General features: G+C 42.3%; 2 protein-coding genes and 1 pseudogene across 8 annotated transcripts in view; 2 read left to right on the top strand and 1 right to left on the bottom strand.

The window, feature by feature from the left end:
- Positions 1-839: 839 nt before the first annotated feature.
- Positions 840-22,683, bottom strand: BRD8 (bromodomain containing 8). 6 transcript variants are annotated; one of them, XR_008551436.1, is made up of 23 exons: positions 22,197-22,683; positions 21,179-21,275; positions 15,275-15,344; positions 14,700-14,749; positions 14,373-14,495; positions 14,165-14,245; positions 13,699-13,763; positions 11,537-11,673; positions 10,783-11,001; positions 10,304-10,448; positions 9,224-9,433; positions 8,529-8,809; positions 7,750-8,199; positions 7,369-7,462; positions 7,122-7,168; positions 6,133-6,347; positions 5,843-5,935; positions 5,586-5,654; positions 4,386-4,563; positions 3,338-3,442; positions 2,815-2,859; positions 1,567-1,745; positions 1,174-1,211 (listed from the first exon to the last, which is right to left on the bottom strand). XR_008551436.1 is itself a non-coding variant. In XM_037509225.2 (22 exons), the coding sequence occupies exons 1-22, from the start codon at positions 22,324-22,326 to the stop codon at positions 1,152-1,154; spliced, it is 2,964 nt and encodes a 987-aa protein (XP_037365122.1). In that variant the 5' UTR covers positions 22,327-22,682; the 3' UTR covers positions 840-1,151. The 6 variants fall into 6 exon arrangements, 5 of the variants coding, with proteins under 5 accessions (XP_037365122.1, XP_037365123.1, XP_037365125.1 ...); XM_037509225.2 differs by lacking the exon at positions 1,567-1,745 and having other exon boundaries at positions 840-1,211; positions 22,197-22,682; XM_054694351.1 differs by lacking the exons at positions 1,174-1,211; positions 1,567-1,745 and adding an exon at positions 1,752-1,818 and having other exon boundaries at positions 22,197-22,682.
- Positions 22,620-23,800, top strand: part of KIF20A (kinesin family member 20A) — a 9,494-nt gene continuing 8,313 nt past the window's right edge. The window contains exons 1-2 of one of the 2 annotated variants that reach the window (XM_037509229.2): positions 22,620-22,808; positions 23,240-23,425. In XM_037509229.2, the coding sequence (XP_037365126.1) occupies positions 23,261-23,425 (165 nt within the window). In that variant the 5' untranslated portion in view covers positions 22,620-22,808; positions 23,240-23,260. Of the gene's footprint in view, positions 22,809-22,874; positions 23,071-23,239; positions 23,426-23,800 lie in introns of those variants that run through there. The other variant, XM_037509230.2, reaches the window with a different exon arrangement.
- The window catches only part of LOC119243726 (uncharacterized), a 1,168-nt pseudogene continuing 889 nt past the window's right edge, over positions 23,522-23,800 (top strand).

Below are 23,800 nucleotides of genomic sequence, written 5' to 3'. Positions count from 1 at the left end.
CATCACCTTCTCTAACCCAAAATCTATGTCCTTTAATGATCTCAACAATGCCAACTTTTAAGGCTTCATTACTTCTACCACATGCATGTTTGTGGATTGCTTTGGGAACACACTAATTTCACTTCCTAACTCCTAGCTTGAACTCCTTTCCATCACCTCACAAAGATTGTTATCTTCTACTTTCTTAGAATCCCAACAAGCTTTAAGGATTAAGCCATCAGCAACTTCTATTTTTAAAGTTATTGTTCTAAAAAAAGTAAACACTAAACAATATTCTGTAACTCTCCATCTACCTCTTTATAATAAAAGGCTCATAACTAGTTTACTGAGTTGAATTTTAGTTAACAGAAGTTGGAATAAACATGGGTGATAAATTTGGCAAGCCTTGAATGTCATAGAGCAGAGGTATAAATTCTAAAATACACAAGAACCCACCATGTAGAAATAGGTAGGAAAGAAATAGTATTATGTCTTAGACATAGCATCTGTAAAGATTGTATTGAGACAGATGTCCCTGAGATTAAAAAAAAAAAAAAAGTCAGAACTACCTGTTTATGCTCTAATCTTCTTTAAGCAATGCCATGAACAAAATTCAGAAAACCTTAAGTTTCCCCACATTCAAGAAAAGCTTAGTAAGGCAGACCTTAATGCACACTGCAGCACTTTAAAACAGTAATTATAAATTCAATCTTGGCCACTTACCTTATGAGTTGTAAGTTGAAAACTTCCTATTTTAAGACCACTTTGACAGTCTCATTCCCACAAATAATTAGTACGCAGAAAAAATCACGTTTTACGCACATACGTATACAAAGAATACACCAAAGGTTAGGGTTTTCTTTCAGTTTATTGTGTATACACACACTTCACAGGTTGTTTTTTCTTCTCTAAAAAGTCTGTACACTTCACAAGACAGTACAAACTAGCTACAATCTGCTAGCTACACATTTAGGACAACACAGCCCATGATTTTTGCCCTAAAACAGGCAATTATGCTACTCCAACTCTCTGAGAGAGATTTTTCCAGCTCATGTCACGTGGCCCAGGCGCCTCCTCTTCTATAACTTCCACTTCTGGAATTGGGCCTTCAAGCCCAAGCGCTATCATTTACTTCTATTTCAGGTTCGGCTCACAGAGGGTACTCTGAGGTTTCACTTTTTCATCTTCATATCAGCTTCAATGGCACAGCGGCGCCCCCTCGTACCCCCATCCTAGATGATGGGCAGACAAAGAAAGTGAGCATAAGTACCAGTTGGTTAGGAGTTAAGAGAAAATATGTTAACAAGATGTTAGGGATTTGGGGTAAGAATCAGAAAAATCCATGAAATGAGGGGTATAGTTCTGTCTTCCCATAGAGTGGGCAAAAGAGCACCTGGAGTAGCCTGAGAGAGGAAATTTAGGACAGGGTATTTTGTTCCTGCCCACCACAGAGGTCACTGGGGTCCCACAGAATGACTATTAGTCATACCACCCAGGACCCAAATCATGTGCAAAGAACAGAAAGAATTAAAGAAAGGTGGGAGAGTCAGAAAGGTCAGTGGATAGCGAGATTCTTGGCTAACATACCTGTCCAGCTGTTGATCCCTATAAGAAAGGCCTTTCCTGCAGACTGACCCTGGCACTAGTTCCCTAGCACCTCCTGACAGTTGTTTTCCATGAGATCAGGATAATCAGAAGGCTTCTTTCCATCTGCTGTTCTCTCCCTGCAGCCCAGAGCTCCTTCCTCTTGTGCAATACTTTGCTGTCTTCAATAGATAAAAGATCCTATTAATCAGCCTTGCAACAACAGCCAGCCAATTGCTTGGGGATCCAGAGTCACTGTTGCAGGCCAGTAAGAAAGAATGAAGATTACATTGTTCTGTCTGTGGCCTGTAACTAATATGAACTACCGAACACTTTTGCTGGGCCAGGCCACTTTTACATTTCTAACATGCAAGGACTCTGAAACTTTCGAGTTCATGAACACAAGTTACCTTTGAGGCAACAGTAAGAAAAATACCACCTTGCATTTGTATAATAGTTTAAATATATATATTTTTTTAAAGCCAGTTCCATACCTACTATCTCATTTTATCCTCACAACATCCCTGTGAGGTAGGCTGGACAGGTACCTCATTGTATTAGCTCCATCACACACATGAGGGAAACAAGGTCAGAAGAGATAATCTGGTGAGTTTAAGAACACTTGGTTTTCTAGCTATTTTCCATCATGCCTCAGAGCCCCATAATGAAAAGAGTCAGAGGGTTGTTTAATTCATGGAAGAAGAGAGTAAGTCTTTAGGCTAGTTTTACTAAGCATATATCTCTAAGCTTACCACCAGCCATTACTGTATGCAATGGTCATTGATACTGAGATCTTTATCTTAATTACTGTTTGTGTATTAGGCAGCATTCTTACAATTTAATATTAGGGGGAAAGAGAAAAACTATGTGCTTAGTATCTGCCAGTATGAGGAACACTTTAAAAACCACTTAGCATCTGATATTTGAGTAGTCTTATATTCCTAAGAAAAGAATTGGCAAAAGGTCAAGAAAGGAACAGGTTACTCCTAGATCCTTAATCAAAATATCATATTTCAGCCCAGTGATCTCATGAACAGTTCCTACCCAGCCCCCACACACACACCCACACCCACGCACACGCAAGCAAAAAGACAGTAATGCAGGAGAACAGAGCTTCTTATTCAAAGACGCATAAACAGAAGTTCAAGACATTGCGAGAGTATGCATGTTGAATTTCCCTCTGCCACCCACCCCCCAGCAGGAGCTGAGAATCTGTGGCAACACCACCCCTTGCAGCCATTCAATACTTACAAAGAGAGAGAGAAGGAAGGCAGGAGAGCCCATGGGGACACTGTCCTGTTAGAGGACAAACAAACACTGATCAGGTTCCACAGAAACTCTCAGCCGCAAGCACCCCAAACCTCAGGACAGAGACACAAGCACCATACACGCAGACAAAATTTTAAAACTCAAGAACAAGAGGAAAGAGATCCAAAAGCAACCTGGCCATTATGCCTCTGGAACAGGAACTGATGGTCCCCAAACTGCTGAAAGCTAAGTCATTTCCCCCACCTTGTGAGCACTCTCCCAGAGGAATTAATGATTCACTCACTCAACTCACAATTTCTCCCATGTGACTGGGCCTTCCAGTTATACTAGGTTTGCTTAATGTTTGGATGGAGCAAACCACCACCATTCTATGATCTACATGTCTGCACAGCACTGCAATGTAGAAGCCAGGCAATACCAAGTAGTAACAACATAAGGGTCCTTGGATGCTTCAGATTTCTAGTACTGGAACACTGGCACATGGGCTCTTTTTTGGTCTCCTCACCTTCTCAGAAGAATCCTGTTTGCGGGTAGAATCTCTTCCTCGCAGACTCTTAGCACTTATGCCAGACTCAGATGTTTGCATAATCAACTGTGTGGCCAGAAATTGCTGTAGGGAGAAAAAACAGGGTTGGGCCTAGAGACCTCATCCAGAAGGAAGAATTAAGACACTTTAGGGTTTGTAAATAGGACTTTGCATAGTACCCTTTTGTAAACAACATTCAAACTACTTCTTGACTGATTCAGTTTTAATTCTAGTTGTATATTCTAAGAATCTGAAAATGCCAAATGGTCTTTTTTCTTGCTATCAAATAGCATATATTACCAAATCAAAACCCCTATGCTCTAAGAATGAGAAAGAATAAAAACTAGATAAAACAGGCAGACCTTAACCCTAAGACTGCCAACCTGTGTCTATGCAGATATGTTTCTCTTAACAATCCCACTCCTTTCAAAAGACAGCTTCTTGCCCTTTAAAACCTGCCCATTTTTCCCTAAGCAAATGTCCCTTTTTTTTTCTCTTTCCTTAACAAATCTGCCCTTTTGACTTACAACAAAGCTTCAATTTTAACTCACCTAAAAAAAAAACCACAAACCTAGATGAAACAAAGATCATTAAGTTAAGCAATTTGGTAGCTTTTGTAGATAGGCAACATTCCTTCAAGTTCAATATCCCAAAGGGTGCCTGGTAATGCAACTATATATAGAAGTAGGTTCTCTGTGATAAAAAGGAAGAAAAACTATTTGTTGACTGTCTATTTTGTACAAACAACACAATTTAAAAATACACATACTGTTTTATAAAAATTTTATTTAAAACCTTCAGGAGTCTGAAATTATATGCCCCCAAAAAGTAGAGTATTTTCTCACAACTCTTTTACCAAATAGGAGAAAGCCAACACGAGTCCAATAAGAATGAAATTTTATGTTTCTGTGTCCATGATGGCTAGTCTAAGTAAAAGCCACAGTACCCCTTTCTAACATCAATTTGCATCTTTCCCTTCAGTATTTTTACTCCATCCTTGCTAAAATACTAAGACTCCTTAAAGTACCTGAATTTGCTCCAAGACATCTCGCTGCATCTCTACTGCCATGTGATAGACATCGTGGTCTGAACTATTATACATTACAGCATTCTGGAACATCAACATAATGTCACGTTGAAATTCAGCTGTGCTGCGGATCAATCCATTTTCAATGTTTTTCTTAATAGTTGACAAATCCATAGGACTGAAAAAAAGGGTATGAGTAAATGGCAGTTTCTTGCCCTTGAAGACCTGCCCATCTGTGCCTAAGCACAAAGAGGACCCAACTGGATTTCCTAAACGTATTATTACCATATAGACCTTAACATATATGGTTATATGCCTTCAATCCCAGCTGCCAGGACTCAAACACCATTCCCCTTACCCCAAGGATTCATTAACCCTAAAAACAAAATCAGTAGGGGGCCTCCCCGGTGGCGCAGCGGTTGAGCGCCGGGTTGCGAAGCTGCCCGCGGCCTCTGCAGTGCCGGTTCGATCCCCAGCTGCTCCCCGGCCACCGGAGGAGGGTCCCACATAGCGCGCAGACCTCCCCTGCCGCCCGCTGCTCCCCTTAGCAGTGTACTTCGGTCCTTCTGCCTGCTCTGCTCCCCGCTCTGGCTCTGGTGAATTCTCTCACCCTCCCGCGCTTCTGACTGTACCCAGTGCATGCATAAACAAAACAAACAAAACAAACAAATAAATAAAAAACATGCCTCTATAAAAAAAAAAAAAACAAAATCAGTAGGTATGACAAGCATTTGAGAAAGGTGATAAAGGTGGCAAATTCCCTTAGGCTATCGTGGATGATCCAGACAATGAACAGCTTAGCACGTTGTCATCCTTAAGTTACAACAAACTTTAAATTGAAAGTTTAAATTTAAATTACTTTGCTTTATTCTCTAAAGCAAATATTCGTTTATCAACTAATCAACTTATTTTTTTAAGATTTTTTTTATTCATGCATACAAGAACTGGAGTGCAGGCCAGCGGGGTCAGGGGGAGGGAGGAGGTGAGAGGATTCACCAGAGACATAATGGCAAGCAGTGGGCAAGACAGGAGAGATCTGCCTCACCATGTGGGTTAGCTCCCTGGCCAGGGATTCGACTTACACTGCAGAGACTGCCAATAGCTTCATAGCGCTGACTTTAACCGAGTCACCAAGGAGGCCCTCAACTAGTCAACTAATAATCCAGGCTAAATCAGCATGCTAAACGGATCATGGCTTACCGCTGGACAATGCTGTGATAGCCAGGCGCTATGTCATCTGTAACAGGCTGCAGGAAGACATTGGCATACCTGTGCAAAAAAGCAAGGGGTAATTACTGACGTTCCTCCAGAAGTACAGGTCAGAGTATAGGTTGGTGCTCTAAGTGAAAATTCTCAAAATTAATGTCCACCACTCCCACATAAGCCTACTCAAGCTTTCTCTAATCATTAACAATGAGAAGGAACAGAAAATATTCAGATTGATATAGTGAACTTACCTGTGATTAGCTGCAGCTCTCCACACAAGCATGATGGCTTTCTTCCAGATTTTCTGTGCTTGAATAGCTTCCTGATCCTCGCTACAGACAGAGCTGAAATTAATTAAAAAAAAAAAACAACAACAAAAAAAAACAGGAGTCCCATTAGGCATAAGTAAAAGAAAAAAAAAAGGGGGGGGGGGTTTCCTAGTTAGTTCTTGTCAACTATTTGTTCCAGGCTAAAAGAAGGGAAGATGAAAGAAAGACCCTCTCCTACTTCTCAACTCCAAGAAACAATCTCAGATACTCACAACTGTGAAGAAGCAGGGCTGCTTGGGATAGAATCTGCCAGTGCATGGGACTGCAGCGTAGCATTGTGTATGCTAAAGCCATCGTCGCTCTCGCTAACGGGGGGCTCATTGTCTATCTCTGATAAATAGCCTTCTCCTTGATCCTCCTCCTTGGGCTCCTCCAGGCTGGCCGCCTCGCTGACTCCATCCTCCTCTTCATCGTCACCTGGGGTATCCTTAGACACAGTGTATTCCAGTCAGCAAATTGCAAACAGAGCTACCCAGCAAAGCATCATTAAACATGATCTACATTGTGGGTAAGATCAGCTCTAGAAAATGGCCTCACACTGTTACCTGTCTTGAGCCCTCTATCACTTATACTACCATCTATATACACACACTGACTGATCAAGTAATTTAGAACCTGGACAAAGAATAAGATCCAGGATCTTTTTAAAAGAAAGAAAAAAAAAAGCTACTTACTTAAGACTAAGCTAAGAGGCGTTCCTTCTTTCCCCTTGTTGTTGAGAGGAACTCTGACCCTGGGTACAAAGTTATCAAAAATAGTTTTTATTTTGCGTCTCATCTGATGGAGCAAGCTCTCATCACATTACTTTAAGGTTGTTTGTTGCTACTGCCTTCTATAATTTTGAAAGGAAAACTGATTTTCTCTGATAATGTAATAAATAATGGATTTCTTACATGTTCTTCCTGGTTCTGGTATCCCTATTCAAGCCAAATCAGTCTGTATGTAGCAAAGTTTCTCAGCATGTTACAATGCAAAGAAAGGTCTGTGTGATGTTCACAAACTCAAATGGGAAGCAGCACATTTTGCCATAGTATTACCATAGTGCCTGACTGTCCACTATAGTTTTCCCCCCATATAAAACTCCTTAACCAGTCTGGTCTTAAAGAATAAAGATGCAGTTTACTGAAATTCATTATTAAAAAGGTAGTACTAAAAGGAATCTAGTCACATGGCGAGAGGAATAAAGAAAAGTCTGAAATACCTTTATCTGGCTTCCAAAAATAGTCCCTGATTCTTCTTTCAATGAGTCTGCAGAGGAGAGAAAGACTACCTGAAGATTTTTCACCTTAGCCTTCCCCTTCCTATGGACAATAATCCCCTACAGCTCTCCTTTTCATGCTGACCTATTCTACCTCCTCAACTTACCCACAACCCACAATCCCTCAGAAGTCAAAGCAAATGATTTCAAGTTAGTTACAGAGTACAGATTTCCTGGCCTTATTACTTACCTGAGATTTCAAATTTGTGCTGAGTTTCTGCTTCTAAAGGATCTTCAATAGGATTTGACCCATGTGATGGAGACAACATACTTTCAGGGGATGCCTAAAGACCAAAAAGAACAAATTCCCTAAGTGCTGGTAAATCACTACAGAATACAATTTTATTTTTCCATGAAAATGAGACTAAAAAAGATCACCCATGTAATATAATTCTAACAGGCATCTTAGCAAGAATAGGATAAGGGTATATAGTATCTAGCACATCTCTGGACTCTGAACATACCAAACATGTCGGAACTCAGGAACACAACAGGAAAAGCCAAAGGCCTAAACTGTTATTTCTTACCTAAGATGTAACACTCCATCCTCCCAGTCCCTCATTTTAAATACCTCTGTCTTCACAGTTGTAAGTGGAGTCTCTTCGCCTTTTCCACTGGAAACATCTGCTTCAGCAATCTCCCCAGTTGCAGTACTTCTGGGTTCTTCATCTAAGTCCTGACTCCTGAGTTCTGGTGGTTCCATACTTGTGGTTGGTACAACTCCAGCTATTTCAGTCCCTGGAACACCCTGCTCTGTTTCTGCAGGTTCCATTTTGATCTCAATACTTGGCTCCCTGATGTCCACCAGTTCATGGATCCCTTTGTTTTCTGATTCCTCAAAGTCCAACCTCTCTTGCTTCACTGTCATCTCTGGTGCTGGGAGAGGAACTGGTTTGTCCCGTTCCTGCTGGATAGGATGTTCCCAGGGACCAGGCAGTGACTGGGGATCATCATTCTCTTCACAGAATGACAGTGCTGCTTCCACTGCTGCCACATCCAGCACTTCAGGATGATCATCCACCTGTCCCATAATACATACACTGTTGAAGCACAGAAAAAAGCCCAAGTCCCTCAATTCTGTTAGCACGAAGTGAGGTGGCCTGAATCTGTAGCTTCTCTCTCCATGTAGTAGAAGCAACCAATGGACAGTGTCCTGTGCAAACCAGCTTAACATAGGGATGGCTGGGGAGATGACTAGTAAGTCAGCATCAAAGGGTTTTGGGATTATGGAGATGGGCAGAAGCAGGTGAGTTGTTTGTTTATGCTTACTATGAGAAGCAAGGAGAGGTTGAGGAGAGAAGCCTATGTTGGACCCATGAGAGATTCTCTGGGGCTTTGTTGAATAGTTACCTTGTCCTCAATGATGGCAATGATGTCTCCAACAGTCTCAAAGTCCAGCTCTTCACCTGTGTAAGACACAGCAATATCCATCTTTTCAGCCAAGTCTAAATCTTCCTTCTCATCTATGCTAGGAGCCTTTGATCCTCCAGGGGCCTCTGCTACCCCTGATCGGAAACACTCTTCTTTGATAGAGTTGATGATCATGGAAATTTCGCTGCTATCCATGGAAACAGTCACAGTATGGGGATCCCCAACAGTCTCCATAGGAACACAGCTATCAGGCTGACTCACTGAGTAAGAGAAAGAGAAAAGCATCTTAGAAGTTTATTTGGTACCAAGAGATCACCTGGAGATCACTCCAAGGCTGTAGACAGATATCAAGTACTTATACACTTAAGTTCAGAAAAAATTATCTTACATCTGCATATGATTTTTCTCCCCAGTTTTATCTAGAAAGGTGAGAACACAATGTAAAGACCAATCATTCATATATACACACAAACTTAACCTTTCTTCCCCTAACACATAAAAATACCCACCCACCTCTTCTCATATCTTTGGTTTTCTAAGCATGGCACATATCCATGGAGAACAGAACAGAAACATCTGAATTGGAGCTGATGTTCTGAGCCACGTTTCTCTAACTGAAGTTCAAAATGAAATTATGGACCTAGGGCTGCTCAGGGCGTGGGTCAGGGACGCACCTGGAGCTACACTCTCAGGAGTGGAGACAGCCGGAGCAGAGGATGGTGCTTGCAGCGTAGGCATCATGACAATGGTAGCCTGGGACACAGGCTCTACAGGGGGTGGCACAAGTTTAACTGGAGGTTCACTGGCAACAGTAGTGAAGGAAGCAAGAGGTGTGCTGAACTGTGTAGGACCAGCTTCTAAAAGCCGGGAAAGAGTGGGAGCACCTAACAAAGAGGTACACAAAATGAGGTAAGAAGGAAGCACATGAACAAGAAGCAATAGGCACTTTAAGACTCAACCAAGAAAAATTTAAGTCTCAAAGGATGAAAGCAACTCCTCTGTTGACTAAGTTTAGTATTTATATCCTTTAAGGTATTTTGCCATGTTAGGAATGACCCAAACCACTAGAACACACAACACATGAAAAACAGGAGGGGTTTTTCCTCAGAAGAAAACTGACAAAAAAGACCCTACAAAAAATTGGTGTGATCAAATCTGTAACTTCTGGTAAAGTAAGCTGTAAGCCACCCAAATTCTACACCATTCAAATATGAATATCTAATGTTTGTTTGGCAGTTTAGAAAGCATTTTTTTTTCTTTTACATTTTCTACCTCCTGTAATTCTCAATACATCCTTGTGAAGTAAACACGTGGCAATTAATAAGCAAACTGAGGTTCCACAGATAACCATCTCAAGATAATAAAATCAGTGTGCAGCATGGGACTCAAGCACAGTTTTCAGAACTAAGAGTTCTAAATCTTGGCCCCCTAGTCTATAATCTCAGGTATCTCTAACACCTGATGCTTTTTTTTAAGCTCCAGACATACAGTTTCTTTTGTACTGTTCTTCAGATACTATTATTCCTCAATATGAGTAACTATGCTGTGGTCATGCAGATATATTAGGATTTTGAAGATGGACTGGATTTACAATCTGAAACATCGAATGGTTTCATAGGTTAAGTAGCTCCACTATTGGACTTTAATTCTAAAACTGACAGCAGCTTAGTAATAAAAGCTAGAAATCAGCAACAGTCAATGACAAGTTCAATTTCTTCAAAGTAAAAGTAGATAATGAAAAAGTGGTAACATACCTGAGGCAGCAGGGGAGGCTGCAACTGTGCTGGGTGTTTGCTGCATCTCCCCACCATGTATCATGGGAAGGACCCCGCCTACCTCCAGGAGGACACCTGTACTGTTCAGGTGGCCAGAAGTCACAGCCATTTCATTCTCATTGACCTACCAGGGAAGAATAGAGATGAAGGCTACACTCAAGTTTTCCTTTGCTACCACTTCCCATAAAAGTTCCAGCAGTTGACCAGACTTCATGGAACTAAAAGTTAATATCCAGAGATAATTTCAGACCCAAGGGAAAAGCTAATTTTCAAAACATAAGAGTTCTCTGGAGAAGACCCAAGGATACTATCCACTTACTCTTTGGTTTAAGTTAACATTTAACTAGATCTTTTTTTCTTTTGAACTTTTTTTTTCCATGTCATATTTTAGGTCCCAGGTACTCCCTTCCAAGTACTAAATCACCACAGCTCTCAAACACCCACAGAAGTCTCCATACCAGTCTGGGGCTAGTAGGCAGGAGGCTGCCCTTCTTCAAGAGCTCTGACAGCAGAGGGGAGGGGGGTGGAGTTGCTTTCTGTCCAAGCATCTTTTTCTGGGGTGAATCATCTGTTACTGGGGTCATGGGGGCTTCTAAGGGTGCAGAGCCTGGAGGAAGGGTGTCAGGAATCCCAGGAAACGAGGTGACTGGGGTACTCGGCAAAGTCCCAGGGGTTACCTAAGAGACAACAGAGAACCTTTATCTGACTTCTCAAACTCTGGAAGGTTCCCTACTAATCTGGATGGGTTAGTGTGTCTAATTATTATTTAATTAGTCCTGAGAGGAACTGCCCAGAAACCCTCTAGCACTCCTGCTCTCAGTCATACTTTTCTTCCCCAAAATTTTTAATCTTCCACCCACTAAAACACACATTGATGCAACATTCCACCCAAGGTGCCTTTCACAAATGCGTTACTCACTACTAATACTATATTTATAAAGAAACTGGCTCATTTCAGCAAGAATTTTATACTAGTACACTTGGCAAACATTTCCTTAAAACATAGTCTTTTACCTATCTCTCAAAAAGTCAAAGGTCTCAGTGTTTTTAGGTTCACCCTTATCTTAAGAGCACAGAAGGAGGTAAATTAATTCTTTCACATTCAGACCAAAAGAGGAAATTGCCCCTAGGCTGAAAATGGTTTCCTCATCACTCAGCTCTCTGCTGGCTTACTGCCCCTTGGTCAATTCCTGCAAACCGACATACACTCACCCCAGAGGTGGCCTCTTCCATACTGGTTGCAGACAACTCCCCAAGTGGATAATCACCTCCTGGGGAGGCAGAATCTATAGGAGAGCGGACCATCACGGTTGGTAACCTCCGAGGGGGTGTTTTTACTGCTTGACGAGCTAGACCATAAAAGAAAATGATTTCTAAGTCTCCAAGATTAAACAAATCAAACTAGACATACTCTGCTATCATAAAATAAGGGGCAGAGGCCTCCCTGGTGGTGCAAGAGGTTAAGATGCAGCACTATGAACCTATCCACCGCCACTGAAGCACGCATTCGATCTCTGGCCAGGGAGCTACACATGTGTTTGATCTCTGGCCAGAGGAGCTACCTCTCCTGTCTCACCTGTTGCTCCCCACAGCAGTGTATTTCAGTACATCTGCCTGTTCTGTTCCCCACTCTGTCTCTGGTGAATCCTCTCACCCCCCACATCTCTGGCCTGTATCCCAGCTCTTGTATGCATAAATAAATTTTTTTTTAAAAAAATAAGGGACAAAAAAGGATGCTACAAAGATAAACAGCTGGGACTATATAAAATTAAAGAGCTTCTGCACAGCAAAAGAGACAATAACGAAAACAAAGAGAAACCCCATCAACTGGGAGAACATTTTTGCACACAACACTAATGATAAAGGACTGATCACAACAATCTACAAAGAGCTGACGAGACTCAACAAAAACAAAGAAAATAATCCAGTCAAAAAAAGGGCAGAAGAGCTAAAAAGAAACTTCTCTGAAGAGGAAATGCAAATGGCCAACAGGCATATGAAAAAATGTTCAACATCACTTGTAATCAGGGAAATGCAAATCAAAACTACAATGAGATACCATCTTACACCAGTGAGAATGGCACATATTAAAAAAACTAGCAACAACAAATGTTGGCGAGGATGTGGAGAAAAAGGAACTCTCCTGCACTGTTGGTGGGAGTGCAAACTGGTCCAACCACTATGGAGAGCTGTGTGGAGATTCCTCAACCTACTAAAGATGGAGCTTCCATATGATCCAGCAATTCCACTCCTAGGTATTTACCCAAAGGACACAGAAACATCAATTTCAAAGAGCACCTGCATGCCTATGTTTATAGCAGCACTATTTACAATAGCTAAGCTTTGGAAACAACCCAAATGCCCCAAAATAGATGACTGGATCAAGAAGATGTGGTATATATACACCATGGAATATTACTCAGCATTCAAAAAAGATAAACACATGCAATTTGCAGCAACATGGATGGCGCTGGAAGGGATCATGCTCAGTGAAATAAGCCAGAAAGAAAAAGAAAAATACCGGATGGTCTCACTCATAGCAGGAATCTAGAAAACTTAAATAAGGGACCAGGAAAAAGAGTAACTATAAGAAAAACTATAAGAAAGAAAATATCAAAATCAACAAACAACTATGAACCAGAGACACTCTATGGGGGGTGGGGGGCGGGGAAAGGAGGGTTGGGGTCAAAATAAAGGGGTTGAAATTGTATGGGGAATATAAAAATTTAAAAAAAAAAAAAAGGATGCTACATCACTAAAGCAACATTGAGTTCCATCCCTTATTTAATAGCTTAGCTATTTTCAATCTTTTTTTTTTTTTTTTTAATATTTATTTATTTATTGAAGCACCGGGTACAGTCAGAAGCGCGGGAGGGTGAGAGAATTCACCAGAGCCAGAACGGGGAGCAGAGCAGGCAGAAGGACCGAAGTACACTGCTGGGGGGAGCAGCGGGCGGCAGGAGAGGTCTGCGCGCCATGTGGGACCCTCCTCCGGTGGCCGGGGAGCAGCCGGGGATCGAACCGGTGCTGCAGAGGCTGCGGGCAGCTTCGCAACCCAGCGCTCAACCGCTGCGCCACCGGGGAGGCCCGCTATTTTCAATCTTTTCAAAAATCTTTTGACTTCTAAAACCTTAATTATGTTTGGTGTCTAATTATAAGCCTTTTTGTCATAAAAGGACTAGTGAGATCTGAGCCTCACTTATTTCCCAAGTTTCTTCAAGGACATGAAGGAATGTTTTTATTATAGTAAGAGATGTCAGAGGAAAGAGTGCAAGGAAATTGTAATTAGTGGATTCTGTTACAAAAAGGTCTTCAACTGTCATTAGCATGCAGTAATGTAGTTAGTGTCTAAACAGGAACCAGGTTCAGCTTACCCTGATATGCAGCATCTGTAGCCTTCCTCTTTACTTCAGCCTCTTCTTCCTCCAATTTCTTTTTCCTAGGAAGAAAATGAGAGGTTAGATCTTAGCCAACTCTAGCTCTACACAGTTCTCAGTGCCTGCACAAGGAAATTTTTTTGCCAAGTTAGCACTTTCTGAAGGATTTAAATAGGAATCATTATCAGCAAAATAGGGAATTTGCACCTAACTACCACTTGTTCACCTAGGTAAACCAGAACCACTTTTAAGTTAGAACTAAGTCCTCACATTGAAATGTTTCATCTCATTACCTTCTAGGACTCAACCCAACCCCACCCACCTCAGGCCATTCTGTAGTTATCCCCTTCCAGAATCTCTCAAGTTTAATGGGATGACAGATGGAGAAAATAAGCCAGATTACTTGAGGAGGAAATGGAGTAAAAGAGAAAGGAGCATAGGAGAACAATATAATATAACCCACATTGCAATGTCATTGCAAAGCTCATCCAGTCTGCTGTCCATGTGTCCAGCTTGAATCAGTTCCGCATCTCTTTTCAACCGTCTGTAGGACAAAAGGGAGATATGGTGGACCGTGTTTGTTAATCTGTTATTTTAAAAATGATGACCAGTTATCAGAACTCAGACCCTTTTGACTCTCCCAACAATTCGGTATTTTCTCTGATAAGTACCTATATTTTTCCTGGGTTTCCTTTATCACTTTTTTTAGTTCCTCAACTCGTTCAGCAGTCAGTTTCCGAACAATGACATCTTCAACAGTTTCAACCACTTCTCCCTTTTCACCCCGTTTCCGTCTGTGGAAAAAATTTTAACACCACATATTTGAAAAAGGGAGTATTTGTTCCCCACTCCCACTTGTTTTCTTTGAGCCTTATCTACCACCTAATTATAGGTAACATCTGCTATGCTTTTATCACCCGGTAATATAAACAGCAGATTTCCTCAGTAAATAGTCTACACTAAGGAGACATGGCTTAAGTACCTGTCTTCGTACTCACTTTGGGGTCTCAGTGGTCTCCAGAAGCTCTGAGTACTGGGAAGCACAATGCTATGGGGAAAAGCAGGAATATGATGAGCAAGTCTGAAAAGGAAAGATCTTTCAAAATTTCAACACGTTAAAGTTTAGAGATAGGAGCCACATGTAATATGAGTAGTTTCTAGGAAGGCAAATTAATTATTCTGCAGTCAAATCAGTTCAAAATAATCAACACAAGGACACAAAAAAGGGACACTCTCTCTTGGCCTAGAGTTTGCGTACTGGGGAAAAGACAACCTAATGGGCAGTATTTATAGCTAGTATCTACTGAGATATTAGCCATACACCAGATAGTATATTAAATGCTTTACAGCATTTAGCAAATGCAAACTGAGTCTTTAGAACTGAAGCAACTTTTACCTTTATTTTACAAATGACAAAACTGAAGACCATGGCCCAAAATTTTTAAGTGGAGTCATACTAAATCTAGATCTAACTCCAAAGCCTGTCATGCTACACCAACACGAACAGTTTGTAAAACGAACATACAGGGATGAATTCGCAAACAATAGGAAAATGCATTTTGTTGGGACTTACTTTTTGAGAGAACCAGTCTGGAGGGCGTCCAGGTTCTGCAAAGGGCTTAATTGCTCTGCTAACGGATACCCTACCAAATGAGAAAAAACATATTAACAAACCAAATAGAAAAAAGAGAGAGAAGGTATCCTGAGAGTTGAAGAATACAAACTCGGATTAAAAAACAGCAACTGGAATGTATTCTGAAATACGTAAGGATGAAAAATGACACAATTACTTAAAAGTCATTTAAAGAGAGGGCCTCCCTGGTAGCGCAAGGAGTTAAGCACTTCACTATGAAGCAATCCGCCGCCTCCGCGGCACAAGTTCGATCCCCGGCTGGCCAGGGAGATTCCCACATGGCGAGGCAGACCTCTCCTGTCTCGCCCTCTGCTCCCCTCAGCAGTGTACTTCCATCAGTCTGCCTGTTCTGTTTCCCACTCTGTCTCTGGTAAATCTTCTCACCCCCCGCACCTCTGGCCTATACCCAGCTTGTATGCATAAATAAATAAATCTTTTTTAAAAAGATCATTTAAAGGGAGATTCATTGCTAAATCATTTTTTCTGGGTAATTTACTTCCGAGGAGAAATAAAGTTTTGGGTTTTTTTAAAAAAGCAATTTTGGGGCCTCCCTGGTGGCGCAGAGGTTAAAGACAGCTCTATCAAGCTATTGCCAGGCACCGCAGGCATGAGTTTGATCCCCCACTGGCCAGGAGCAACCCACATGGCGCAGAATTCTCCTGTCTCACCCACTGCTCCCCTCAGCAGTGCATCTCAGTAGATCCACCTGTTTTGCTCCCCACTGTCTCTGGCCTCTCACCCCCAACACCTCTGGCCTACCTCCCAGTTCCTGTATGTATAAATGAGTAAAAATAAATATTTAAAAAAAAATTAACAATGGAAAGTACTGCAAAAAACCATATGGGAATTATTTGTAATTTCACACCAGTAGAAAACTGTCACAAAATCTACATAATCAGTCAGAAGGAAAAAGATATACATCAGATGGTTTCACTTATAGGAGGAATCCAGAACCAAATAAGGGGTCAGAAAAAAATAATAATAAAGAAAAAACCAAAACTAGCAGGCAACTACAAATCAGAGACATTCTGTAGGGGAAGGAGAAGGATCAAAACAGAGGAGGGAATAGCACAAGGACTGTGGTGATGGTTCATGGGTAAACTAATGGTGAGAATTTTATGGGGACTATACCTGAAGAGAGAAAGCAAACACTGTACAGAATAAACAAAGATGAAGCCTCCCTGCTGGTGCAAGGGTTAAAGTCTCAGCACTATCAAGCTATCACTAGCCAGCCACTGAGGCAACAGGAGTTCAATCCGGATCCCCTGGCCAGGGAGCTAACTCACATGGCCCAGCAGACCTCTCCTGTCTCACTTGCTGCTCCCTTCAGCAGTGCATTTCAGTAGATCCACCTCTTCTGCTTCCCATTCTGTCTCTGGTGAATCTTCTCACCCTCATAGCTCTGGCCTACACCCCAGTTCTTGTATGCATAAATAAATTTTTTAAAAAAATGAAGATATAAAATATATATAAATATTTTTTAAAAATCAAGGAGCTACAGTACAAATTAATAAACTACATTTTAAAATTCAGTGTAAAAATATCACAAGTAAAACCAAATAGTAGACTAAAAAAAAACCCACATTTCATAGCACAAATGGTTCCTCTCCCTAAAATATGAGTCACTCAACTTGAAGAAAAATAGGAAAGGCCAGTTTACACATGAAGATGTTGAACCTCACAAGATAAATGCAAATAAAAAATACAAAGAGATACATTTCCACCTATTATTATATTGTCAAAGGCAAAAACATCTAATTCCACATTTTATGAGTTAAGGCATAGAAAAGTAAGTACTCCAATACACTACTAATGTGAGTATAACTTGAAACAATCTCTAATGCAGTTTGAAATATTTACCACTTTTGCCCCCAAGTTTTGTTTTTTAAAGTAGAGGGTGTAGTTGTGGAGGGGGATAAGAACTGAGCTATCAGGGAGGGAGAAAAATACTGATCAATTTTATAAATTCATATTCCTTGACCCCCATATTTCCACTTTGTTTATTTTAGAGATATAATTTATCTATTTTTAAAGATTCATTTATTTATGCATACAAGAACTGAGGTATAGGTCAGAGGTGTGGGGGTGGTGAGAGGATTCACCAGAGACAGAGTGGGGAACAGGCAGAATGACTGAAATACACTGCTGACAGGAGCAGTGGATGAGACAGGAGAGGTCTGCTGCGCCATGTGGATTGCGCCCTGGCTGATCGGGGACCAAACTCATGCTGCAGAGGCTGCAGATTACTTCACAGTGCTGTGTTTAACCCCTTGCACCACCAGGGAGGCCCTAGAGATATAATTTATAAATACCATGGAAGGTAGCATCTGTATTAGCAAAATGTCTGCCAATACCAATTAAATAAATTATGGTATAACCATAAAACAAAACCAGGTGGCTATTAAAAAAAAAAGGTATGAGATAGATCTTGACAGATCTTCATACATACAATGATCTGATATAGTACTAAGTAAAAGAAAAGTAAGGAGAAACAGCAGCAAGGCAAAGAAGAATATGTGCAGTATATACATGAAAAAAAACCTGTATATGTCTATATACACAACAAAATTAATCTGGAGAGACATATAAGAAAATGATAACAGGGCCTCCCTGGTGGCGCAGGCAGTTAAGTGCAGCACTGTGAAGCTGTCCACAGCCTCTGCAGTGCTGGTTCAGTCCCCACTGACCACGGAGATACCCACATGGCGGGGCAGACCTCTCCTGTTCCACCCGCTGCTCCCCTCAGCAGTGTATTTCCTCAGTCTGCCTGTTCTGTTCCCCACTCTGTCTTGGGTGAATCCTCACTCTCCCGCACATCTGGCCTGTACCCCGGTTCTTGTATAAAAATAAAACTAAATCTTTAAAAAAAAAAAAAAAAGAAAATGACAACAATGGGGGATTAAATACAGTGATGGAAGACACTATACTATTTGAATTTTGACCCTTATGACTTGGTACCTCCTCAAAAGAGAAATACAAATTATATTTCAAAGGTTTACTTGAGTGATCTTACACTGTTTTTATAATAAAAATTTGAGACAAAGTACAGACTGGAAACTACTCAAAACACTTTATCTGTGTTGCTTAAATCTGAATTGTATTTAGTTCAGAAAGAAATATCTAATTAGTGTATTTCACTTTGTTTTAGGGGTTGCTATCCGCAGCCACTGGAGCACGAGTTCAATCTCCTGCCAGGGAGTTACCCACATGGCACAGTAGACCTTTCCTGCCTGGCCCACTGCTCCCCTCAGCAGTGTATTTCAGTCGCTCTGCCTGTTCTGTTCCCTCTGGCCTGCACCCCAGTTCTTGTATGCATAATAAATCTTTAAAAAGATAAAAAAAAAAGAATGAGGAATAACTGTCTTTTAAAAATGAAAAAGGGGGCCTCCCTGGTGGCGCAAAGGGTTAAGCACCGCGCACTATGAAGCAATCCACAGCCTCTGCAACACGAGTTCGATCCCCAGCTGGCCAGGGAGCAACGCACATGGCACAGCAGACCTCTCCTGTCTCGCCTGCTGCTCCCCTCAGCAGTGTATTTCTATCAGTCTGCCTGTTCTGTTCCCCACTCTGTCTCTGGTGAGTCTTTTCACCCCCCACATCTCTAGCCTGTACCCCAACTCTTGTATACATAAATAAATCAATCTTTTTTTTTTTTTAAAGATTGATTTATTTATTTATACAAGCACTAGGTACAGTCAGAAGTGCGGGAGGGTGAGAGAATTCACCAGAGCCAGAGAGGGGAATAGAACAGGCAGATGGACGAAGTACACTGTTGAGGGGAGCAGTGGGCTCGGCAGGAGAGGTCTGTCTTGCCATGTGGGACCCTTGCCGGTGGCTGGGGATTGAACAGGCACTGCAAAAGCTGTGGGCAGCTTCACAGCCCAGCGCTCAACCGCTGCGCCACCAGGGAAGGCCCTAAATCAATCTTTTTTAAAGAAAAAAAAAACAGGGGGCCTCCCCGGTGGCGCAGCAGTTGAGCGCTAGGTTGTGAAGCTGCCTACAGCCTTGGCAGTGCTGGTTCAATCCCCGGCTGCTCCCGGCCACCGGAGGAGGGTCCCACATGGCGCGCAGACCTCTCCTGCCACCCGCTGCTCCCCTCAGCAGTGTACTTTGGTCCTTCTGCTCCCTGCTCTGGCTCTGGTGAATTCTCTCACCCTCCCGCGCTTCTGACTGTACCCAGTGCTTGTATGAATAAATAAATCTTTAAAAAAAAAAAGAAAAATAAAAAAAATGAAAAAGGGTATGTCTGGGTGGCAAACAAGATTGGGAACCACAGTTCTACTTTCTGGTACTTAAAAAGAAATAGTGAGTGCCAAGATAATTCAAGAGGGAAAGAATGGTCCTGGAGTAGTTGAACAGTCACATACAAGAGACTCCTTCCTGTCTTGCAACAAACATGAAAATTAACTCAAAATGGACCATTTAAAAAAAAGTGTAAGCACTAAGACTACTGAACTCTTAGGAGAAAACAGAGGTGGTTTCTTTCTTTTTAAAAAAGATTTATTTATTTATTTATTTATGCATACAAGAACTGGGGTACAGGCCAGATGTGTGGGGGCAGGGTGAGAGGATTCACCAGAGACAGAGTAGGGAGCAGAACAGGAAGAATGACTGAAATACACTGCTGAGGAGAGCAGCGGGTGAGTCAGGAGAGGTCTGCTGCGCCATGTGGGTCACCTCCCTGGCTGGCAATCGAACACATGCTGCAGTGGCTGCAGAAAGTGCTGCGTCTTTACCTCTTGCGCCACCAGAGAGGCCCCAGTAAGTGGTTTCTTAACTATGACATGAAAAGCCCAAGCAACAAAAAAATAAACTGGACATATCAAATTTTAAAACCTTTGTGCTGCAAATGATGCCAACCTAGAAAGTGAAAACGCAACACACAAAATAGGAGAAATATTTGCAAATAATCTGACAAGAGATGTGTCCAGAATACATAATGAGTTGGTAACTAATAATAAACAGAAGATAGCCCAATTGAAAAATGGGCAAATGACCTGAACAGACATTTCTCCATAGAAAACCTATAAACTGCCCATAGACACATGAAAAGATGCTGGGTATCATTAGTCATCAGATATGTAAATCAAAACCATAGTGATGCACAACTTCATACCACTGGCATGGCTATGTGCAGAAAGACAGAAAATAGCGTAGATCACACAGAGGAATTGGGACCCTCATTCACTGCTGGTGAAAATGTAAACAGTGGGGTTCTTTTGAAAATAGTGTGGCAGTTTCTCAAAGAGTTATGCATATATTTAACATATGCAATTCCACTCTTCTGTGTTCACACAAAACTTTGCACATGAATGTTCAACTGAAGGATAAACAAAATGTGGCATACCTATACAGCCACCTATGCAGCCTTTAGTAACAAAAAGGAATAAAGTATTGCTATAGACTACAACAGGAAGAACCTTAAAGCATTATGCTGTTGGTCACAGAAGACAACAAATTATATGACTCCATTGATATGAAATGTCCAGAAGAGGCAAATCTATACAAAGTAAGTGAGTTTGCCTGTGTGTGTGTATGTGTGCGTGTATGTGGTGTTAAGGGGAGAGAAGAGAGTTGAGGGACTGCTAGGGTGTCATAGGTTTCTTTTCCCAGCAATGAAAATGCCGTAAAATTAATTGTGGCTAAGATTGTATAACTCTGTGACTATACTAAATTCTGTGAACATTTTGGGTTAAACTTATGACATGTGAATTATATTTCAATAAGGTTTTAAGAAAGACATGTTCCTTGAATGTTAGCATGATTAGCCCTAGGAATTCATCAGTGTGAAGAAATCCCCACTAGCTTCTAATCCCAAGAAAGCAGACATCCCAGACACCTTACCAATTTTGATCTCCACTCCTCATGACAGAAGATGCTAAACACAGCTTCTCTCGGATAGACCATGGCTCTGTGGGGCCAGTACTTAGTAGTTTGTGTTCTGAAAAGAGAAAGTTCGCAATCGCTGAGGAACTCGTTTTGAGCCCCAAAACAAGGATTAAAAAACCTAAAACAAAACATAAAACCTGGTAATGACAAAGTGAACCATTATAACCAAATCTTGATTCTTCATCTCTCCAGTAATATCACCCTGGTAGGGTATCTGCTCACTGCATGAGAAATGAGTATCTGGCAAAACATTTTACCCCTTCAAACACCATGACTACTACGTATTATTTAAAAAATGGGGGGGAGGGGATATCAGGTTACGATAAGGCAGTTCTACCGAAAAGCACAGTTCTAAGAACATTTTATCCCAATTTGAACGCAAGGGCTCATTTCCCAAGATTCCAAGGGGCCATCACCTCCTACTGCTCCGCCTCCTCAACATAAACTTGTTTACATCTCGCTGATACCCTGCGCTCCCCACCCTTTAAGCTGGAAATACCTTTTCCCCTCACGAAACAGAGGGAAATACCTAAGCTGCACGAAACTCAATTTCCCCAGCTGCAAAAATTGCTCGCTGTTAAAATATCCTCCTCCGTTGTGAGACAAGAGTTCGGGCCTCGCAAACATTGGTCAGAAAATAAATGGCTCTTTGAGATGCCAGACACTCCGTATGGCTCACATCTCTTCGTCTGCACGACTGCGTTTCTGTAGCTCGTTATCTCACCCCACAGAGCACCTGAAGAAACAGGTTCTCTGAGCTGTTTCTAATCTCCGCGGCCTCCCTGAGACTCAGAACCCTACACTTCTGGGGCCCCCAACCGTTGTACTTCACGAAGCCGCCAAACACAGCTCTCCAAAGCTCATGGGCTCTCGTGCAATTCCTTACTCTTAGTCCTTCAAGGTGCGACAGAAATTTGGTGCCTGGCCTCAGCTCTAGAACGGCCTACCAAGGAAAAGCGGAGCAAATACTCACTGCCCGTTCCTGTCGCCATCTTCGCCCCGAAATCGCGAACTCCTGAGGAAACACTGTCTGATAAGGCCGAAACCCGAGGAACTCTGGGAAACAGAGTGCCGGCGTTTGTTCGCGGTGCCTCCTGGGACATGTAGTTTTATTCCCTCACGGGAGGACTAAGCCCCCCCTAAACCAGGTCTTGGGTGCGCTCCTCGGAAGAAAAGTTGGTAAAGAAAGAAGAAAGGCGGCCGCTGAAGCTTCAGGACTCCCTTTAGACGTCCTCGAAAAGAAATACCTACGGTTCTCGAAAAAGTGTTAAGCTGGGAGGCTATTCCAGATGCTCCAACACGGAACGCCGACAGTTGGTAACCCGGATCCACTTCAGAATGAAAAGGTCAAGCCTAAGGAGACCGTTTCCCAGGCTGGCCCGCCCCCTTTCCTTGCGCTGATTGGTCACCGCGGGCTTCGTGATCTGATTGGCTGAATGAACGCAGCGCGTAATTTAAAACATTGTATCGGTAACAAAGCTGCCCCTCAAGGGTGGAGTTGTGTTCTCTCCCCTCGACTGTTCAGATTCTTCGGCCGATTGTGAGTGAGCCGGTACCGGAGGAAGAACAAGTATTGCGTCTTTGGGTGAGTGCGGCTGACCGGTAGCGCGGGGCACCAGCTCTTCCCCTCGCGAAATAGGCTTTCAAAAAGCGTAGCTCGCAGTGTCCTTCCCCCCTTCGTACCGCTCTCCTTGTGGTGGGGCTGGCGGCGAGCTGGGAGCAGGAACCTAGAGCGCCTGACACCACCTTCGCCGCACCCTTGGGCGAGGCACTCAAGTCCGAGCGTGGCCGCCTTCTGGAACCGAGTATCTGTTCTTTCTTGTTCGCGGCCGCAAATACCGCCTCAGGCAGGTTCAAACGATTAATTCCCTCCCCTCTGCTGGTAGTTGAGAAGAAAGGGGAGTAGAAATCCAGGCAGATCGAGGTGTTCTCGGGCAAGGAAACTGTTTTCTTCCTGAAATTTGCAGTTCCTTCTGTTCCCTAAGGTTCTCCCTGTCCATTCTTGTCTCGTTTTAGACTGAAACAATCCCTGCTGTCATGTCGCAAGGGATCCTTTCTCCGCCAGCCGGTTTCTTGTCCGATGAGGAGGTCGTAGCCTCCCCCATGTTTGAGTCCACCGCTGCAGATTTGGGGTCTGTGGTACGCAAGGACCTACTATCAGATTGCTCTGTCATCTCCACCTCCCTGGAAGACAAGCAGCAGGTAAAGGAGCGAGACCATCTTTCTGTTCAGCCTAGCAGTTGTAAATACTGGTTAATATGAGCTCAAAGACCAGTATCTTTTCCCCTCACGATAGACATGCAAGCCATAGTTGATATTACAACCCGAATTTCCATTGAACTTAATGGCAGTACGACCTTGTGCAAATTAGTTAACATCTGGGCCTCATGGTTAGGCCACCACCCAAGTACCAATAACCCTTCATTCAGCCTTTGCTTGCCCACTCCTTCCTCTCTGGTAACCTCAATGCTGCAGTCTTATTCCAAAGGTTTGTATTAGTTTTGTCTGTTCCTTTTCTGTTTCATTATGTTGCACATGTGAATAATATTATTTGTAAAAACCAGCATTCTTAAGGGT

This window comes from Talpa occidentalis, unplaced genomic scaffold (assembly GCF_014898055.3).
Source record: "Talpa occidentalis isolate TD23 unplaced genomic scaffold, MPIMG_talOcc4v2.1 talOcc4.13, whole genome shotgun sequence".
Taxonomy (NCBI): Eukaryota; Metazoa; Chordata; class Mammalia; order Eulipotyphla; family Talpidae; genus Talpa; species Talpa occidentalis.
This window is presented reverse-complemented; position numbering and strand designations above follow the sequence as displayed.

What these genes read in the sequence shown, in the direction of transcription:
- BRD8 (XM_037509225.2), bottom strand. Translation starts at nt 22,326, where the DNA reads ATGTCCCAGGAGGCACCGCGAACAAACGCCGGCACTCTGTTTCCCAGA. An exon ending in CTTTGCAATGACATTGCAAT is followed by an intron (nt 13,764 to 14,164) that starts GTGGGTTATATT and finishes TTTTCTTCCTAG; the next exon opens with GAAAAAGAAATTGGAGGAAG. An exon ending in TTGCCATCATTGAGGACAAG is followed by an intron (nt 8,200 to 8,528) that starts GTAACTATTCAA and finishes ATTATGGGACAG; the next exon opens with GTGGATGATCATCCTGAAGT.